The 6,213-nt window shown below is 39.4% G+C and overlaps 1 protein-coding gene across 1 annotated transcript; it reads right to left on the bottom strand.

Moving 5' to 3' along the window:
* Positions 1-349: 349 nt before the first annotated feature.
* htr3a (5-hydroxytryptamine (serotonin) receptor 3A) lies at positions 350-5,958 on the bottom strand. The gene is made up of 9 exons (XM_075486873.1): positions 5,889-5,958; positions 5,047-5,210; positions 4,756-4,800; positions 4,452-4,561; positions 4,175-4,344; positions 3,625-3,785; positions 1,434-1,644; positions 935-1,210; positions 350-660 (listed from the first exon to the last, which is right to left on the bottom strand). Exons 1-9 carry the CDS (start codon positions 5,956-5,958, stop codon positions 350-352), a joined length of 1,518 nt encoding a protein of 505 aa, XP_075342988.1.
* Positions 5,959-6,213: the final 255 nt, after the last annotated feature.

Below are 6,213 nucleotides of genomic sequence, written 5' to 3'. Positions count from 1 at the left end.
CCATCATAATGATGGATAACTGTTTTGGGCAGAATGTTTGTGTTTGAATCACAAAAATCCTTTGGTTGGTGCTGGTAAAGCATCTGGAGTTACTTTTGTTCCACAGACCTTTAAACTATCTAATCAAGCTTAAAATGGTGATTTTCATAGGGATATTGTGAAATCAAATTGATCACTTAACCTATGAATGTATGCATAAGCCTCTTCTATAGGAGCCATTTCCCTGTTAAATCTCTATGTGAGTGCCTCCCTATATCGTATGAACAAGGCAAGGCATACAGCCCCTAACTCTAGCTATCCTTATTCATAATTGGTCAGTTGAGTGTCCACAACAATGCATTGGAAAATCTCAGGCAACCTGCCAGACTGACCACAAAGTGCCCAGTGTGATGCTATAAGCCACCATGGCTACTAAGTAGACTCTGAAGAGCAGCACATCCAGCACGTAGCCAACCTGTAGCCACTCTTTGGCAATTTCCCGACACCTGTCCCTCTTCTCCAGGAAGTGGCGTATCGCTGTCACCTCCTGCAGGATGTTGTCCATGACAGGTGGGGTGCTGTCCCTGGATGGGGGCAGGCGCAGTCCAAGCATCCCGCCTTCTCTGTCCTGCTGGCTGACCCTTCGGCCCATCTCGCAGGTGTGGTGGAGGGTGCACTGGGCTACAGAGCAGGACAGGGGTTGGATTTTGTAGTTTGTCATTAGACTAACACCTACAGAGTTGGCTTAAAAGTTCAACCTTTTTATAAATTCGATTTTCTTTTCAGTGTATCTTGAATGTCTCAAGTTTATTATATCGCACAACACCTGGTTTAAGAAAGAAACGTAAGCCAAGAACAAGATATGACACCATACACTGTACATTTATAAGTAGCACTAAGGATACTTCAGACGGTTGTTTGATTTAAAACTTGAAACTTCCACGATCATAAAAGCCAATGCTGAAAACCGCTGGTTTAGATCCGTTCGTCTTACCAGTTCCATAGTTGTTGTCCTTGTAATGCTCCAGGTCAGAGGCCTGGGAGGACAGTCTGGAACAGAGGCGGTGCTTTTTGTGGATGCAGAAGAGGACCGGAGCTCTTTCCAACACCAGATACTTCACCCAGTGAGGCACAGGAGGCTGCAGGTCCTGCTTGTGGACCAGGCGTACAATCAGCACAGTTTCTGTCAGGCTGATCACCAAGAGAGCCATGCAGACCACGAAGTACACACCTAGGTAAGAGGAGACAAGGTGTTTGATAAATGTCTTGAATGTGGTAAAGTGGTAACTAATCCATGCTTTCTGGGGTAATGTGCAGACTCTGATCATGTTTTGTCTTCATTAATCTGTCGATTACCTCTTTGTTTTTTGCACCCATGACATCATAATTGACCTACCTCTTTTTTCATTTAAACATTCATTTAAATTTCAATGAGCATTAAAGATCTCAGCCACCTATCAGTGGGGTTCCTATGGCAGTCGCAGGCAGTGTGTCAGATACAATGATGAGGAAGACAGAGTAGCCCAGCAGCAAAGTGATCTTAAAGGAAACTCTCTCTCCGCTGTCTGGTGGCAGATAGAAACCAACAATGTCCATCACCATCAGGAAGATGCTGGGCAGCAGCAGATTCACAGTGTAGAACAACGGCCGCCGCCGGATCACCACCTGTGAAATGAGACAAGTAAACAGGCTTGTCTCATTTCATAAATGGGTAAGTTGCATTTTCTTTACTTGTAGATGGAACACAGGGAAACACCAATCTGCACATTTTATGTTCATCTACAAATGCAAAACCAGAGCTGTTCATAGCTGTAGCGGTGGCTTTCATACGGGGTTAAAGGTCTACTCTGTTTAATTATGTCACATTTATAAGCATGCTCAAAAAATACATATAGTGCAAAACCAAAGAGCAAAACCAAAACAAGGGGAAAAGAGATATGGTTTTCCTCAACTATGAATCATATTACGAAAGCAACAGTAGGCCAGGAAACACATCCCTAATCACACAAACATCATACAGATCCTGCCTGTCTGATCCAATATCTATCCAAAATCCTGTTGGTATAACTCTATTCACATTCATTTTCAAAATTTTACAGATCTATATTCAAATTATTTTGAAAATATCCCTCTATGAATGGAAATGAATTTCAATCATTTCATTTCATACCATATTTTAAACGGAAAAAGCTACAAAGGTTAAGTATCAAAGGAGAAACTGAGAATTGCTTTTGAATTTGAAGCCAGCAACATATTTCAAGAATGTTAAAACGGGGGCAACAAAAAAGACTAAAAATCTTCCAATTAAATGACTGAAATCATTAACAAGAAACAAAAAAGACATTCAAGAGTCGTTAAGAAATAAGGTGTGTAGATTAAGATTTCTCAGCATAAAATTGCAAAAACAATTTCTTCATCTATGGTTCATATAAACATTAAAAAATTGAATTGAATCACAGTTTACACATGAGACAAGACTCATAACAACACTGAATGGCCTTCGGTCCTTCTGGCAGCATTTTATTACAAAAATAAAGAGAATTCTACTGAAATCTCCGAAACGCAGCGAATCAAATAAACAAGATCCTGCAACCTTCTCTGGGTCTGAGCTCATTTATAAGGATTAAGTGGAAAACTCTTTTGATAGATCTTGATGGAAATTTTCTTATTTGACATCTCATTCACTGCAGCCTCTTGGCTACAGAAGAGAGGGACCATTCAGCTTGTTGTCAGCCCGCAGTTCAAAAGAGAGACTCTGCGATGGTGTAAGGATGAAATAATGTGTTAACAAGTTTTGGAACTTGTTATGCTGCCACCCAGCCTTTTGCCCTTTTTATGAAAGGCTTTGTTTATATAATCAAATACAGTAACACTTTACAATAAAAAAAACCTGCTTAGTTATCAGAGAACAAGTGTGGTTTGAATGACAAACTAACTGATTGTTAAACCAGTACCTAATGATTAACTCATAACCCAGATTTATTAGGAAGTTAATGATTACTTAATGTCAGTTTACCAAAAAAAAAAGGGAAGGACTAGATAGTTTATTTATGCTACTAAATACTCCCCTAATAAACCCTAAAGGAGGGATTTACAAGGGAACATTCTGTGTACCTTCAAGTAACTTACTGCATAATACGGATTGGTTGCTCAGTAGTTCCATATTAATTTACTGTTAACTACCAATTCTATGTACTTTGATGTACGTGTACTTCACTTGAAGGTAAAGAACCTTTAAGCATCGTTTGATACATTTTAATGAAAATAATCCACAAACTGGTTGATTACTCTGATCAATGATCAGCTAAAAATATTTGACTTTAAAACCACAGAAACTGCTCTCTGCAGCACTCAGATTGATGTTAGAGGAAGAGGTGAAGCAGCGCAGTGGTAAACATGCACCCTTCATTTCTTTTTAGGAAAAATGTTGCTGGCATCAAAATTTAAAAAAAAAACACCAGTGGATTACCATAAAATTATTCGTTTTCTCACTTTTAACTTTTGACTTTGTGTTATTCAGGACAGGGGATTTACACTTCATTGTATTTTGTTTAAATTACATCTCACACGGCATCCCAACTTATTTCGTAGAAAGGTTTCTTATATTTTCACCCTGTGTAAAACTATATAATTCCATCCACTCACGTGGAACTTCATCTCGGCATAATAGTCGTCATTGTCCACACTGAAGATCTTGTAGTTGGACAGTATATGGAGCAGCTCCCACTCTCCTTGATTCATGAAGACACTCTTGTCATCCCTGAGCTTTTCGGGGCTTCGCATCAGAGTGATGTTGATGTCATCAACTACAAATCGAACACAATATCACCAGCAGCATGAAAGCCCCGATAACAACTCAGCCATCACCAACCACCCAGCTCTCTGAGCACAAATCACTGCAGGAGATAGCTGATGGGAGCACCAAACAAAACAGCTCTTCTGCTCAAGACTTAAAAAGGATTTGCGCTGTTTTAAAGGCAGCACTGATCACTGTTGGTGCAGTTAATTTATAAATATCAGCTGGTAAGGCTTGTCTTTAAAAGCATCTACAACATACTTCTAATGAAAAATGCATGTGTGGTCTTGAAAGACAACTAACAATAAGACATGACACAATAAAATTCTAAACTTGAACCTGATGGTTGTTATTTTTATTCATAAGCTTGCAATTTCCAGTATTTGAGAAACCTCTTACTGGTATGGAGCCAGCTCTGGAAGGTGAGACTGCATTTCTGGACATCAAATGGGAAGTTGTAGATGTTGAGAGTGCAGGCTGTAACCACCTGGATGGGCTTGTAGTTTTGCACCAGTCCATCATGAGTAACATAGACATAAGGAATGTCTGGAGACTTCCCCACATCTACACTGCAGGTTTAAGACAGAAATGACAACAGCGATTGAGTTTAACACAACGGAAATAGTGGGGCTAGCCCCAGAAGAGCAGTGAGAGCATTTATAAAGAAAATTCTTACAACTCATTGATGAGGATGTCAGGAACCCACACATTCGCTGTGGGCATGGACACTTGTTTGACCTCATCAAAGTCCTCTGGATTCCACACCAGGAATTCATCTGTCCATGACTAAAATATTCAGCATTTGGAGGAAAACACATTAGCAGCTTGTAAATATAAAAAATGCCTGCATGATTCTCACTGTTAAAATGTGCAAATGATAATAAATCATTTTGATATTAAAGCAGGATCAAATATTCCATAAGCAAGTGATGCTGTAAAACTAGTGGTGATGATGCATTTAAATTGGTCATCGTTCTTACCTGTCTGTACCACACATAAGTTGTCAAAACCTGATTCTTCTCATCCTTTAGTTGGGGTACATAAAAAAAATATTTTCAAATTCATCATATCATCTGATGCTGCAGCATATAAGGACAGTTTCTTTGCTCAGGGAGCCAGCAGCAGGTTAATCTGCCCATCATTTTGAATCAAAGTTTTTACAAAACAAACAAACATATCTTAGTGTGCGCTGCATTCCGCATATTGGAACTGTGACACAACACTTTAAAAAGTCATGACACTCTGTAACACTCTGTAACGCTCCAACTTACCACACTAAGAATAGAGTATACCATGAGGTCTATGGCCACGATAGTGGATGTCCTCCAGTCTTTGACTGGTCTCACTCCTTTCTTGTACCCTGCACTCAAAAACTCGGAGAGCCGCACTAAGGTGGCATTGGCAAACCTTCCAGTGCTGCTGCCCAGTTTCTTCACTGAAAAGTAAAAAAAATAAACAAATAAAACTGTTTGCCACACTTAGAGAAATGTACTATGATTGATAAATGTTACTGTGACATTTCTAAAATCCAATGTGCAGATTATCAAAGCTTGCAGCTTCTTGTTGTTTTGCTCATGATTACTTTAATACAAATTCGAAGGGTTGGAGAGTACTGAATTTTTTTTCATGAATTCAAAATGATAAATAATGTTAAAATGAAGTTCTCTCTTTTTTTGGTTATCATTTTCAATGAACATAGTGTGAGCACACCGGTCTGACAAAAAGAGAATTCACCAAATAACAAAACGCAGCAACTGTTCAGTTAGAAAGAAAATAGACATAAGTAAACTAATAGCGATTTTGCAGTTGTGTTTTAATTAAATTTCTTTATTTTCATTCTTTTTTCTCTTAATCAACTTCATGATATGTGTGTGCACGGTTAGTATTGAGGAAAATTTGCATAAACAGTAACTCAGTCTAAAAAAGAGCCCTCTCAGAACGGAACTGTGTTCTGCCATCCTGATTTATTTCCTAAACTACCAACTGTACAAGACATACAAATATTTATCCAGTGATGTTTCTGGAGGTATTTGTTGAATCTAAAACTCAAACTCAAGACGAAAAACAACATTTTAACATGGAACATCACAGTGTAAATCAGACATTGGTTTACCTGTGCAGGCTCTGGATGCTCCATGAATCAGGAGGCAGAGAAGTGCTGTCCAGGCTGATGAGAGTCTCATGCTGTTAGCTGACCTGAGTTTCCCTTTGTTGCTGTGGAGGTCTGCCCGTCGCTCTGATGAAAGGCCTCAGGACGCCCGCCACCCCTAACCTCCATATCCATCCACTACGTGCATCACTTCACTCACGTCCAACTATGAAAACCTTGTTAGTGTCAGTCGACTCGTAAGGGTGTGTGCATCTGCTCTGATGCCACTCCTCTGTGTTCAGTACAGCAGCAGCTCACAGAGATAAATGTAGCGGAAGGACCACAGATA

Source organism: Odontesthes bonariensis, chromosome 16 (genome assembly GCF_027942865.1).
Source record: "Odontesthes bonariensis isolate fOdoBon6 chromosome 16, fOdoBon6.hap1, whole genome shotgun sequence".
Lineage (NCBI taxonomy): Eukaryota > Metazoa > Chordata > Actinopteri > Atheriniformes > Atherinopsidae > Odontesthes > Odontesthes bonariensis.
Note: the sequence above shows the minus strand (reverse complement) of the source record. Positions and strands in the feature narration are given on the sequence as shown.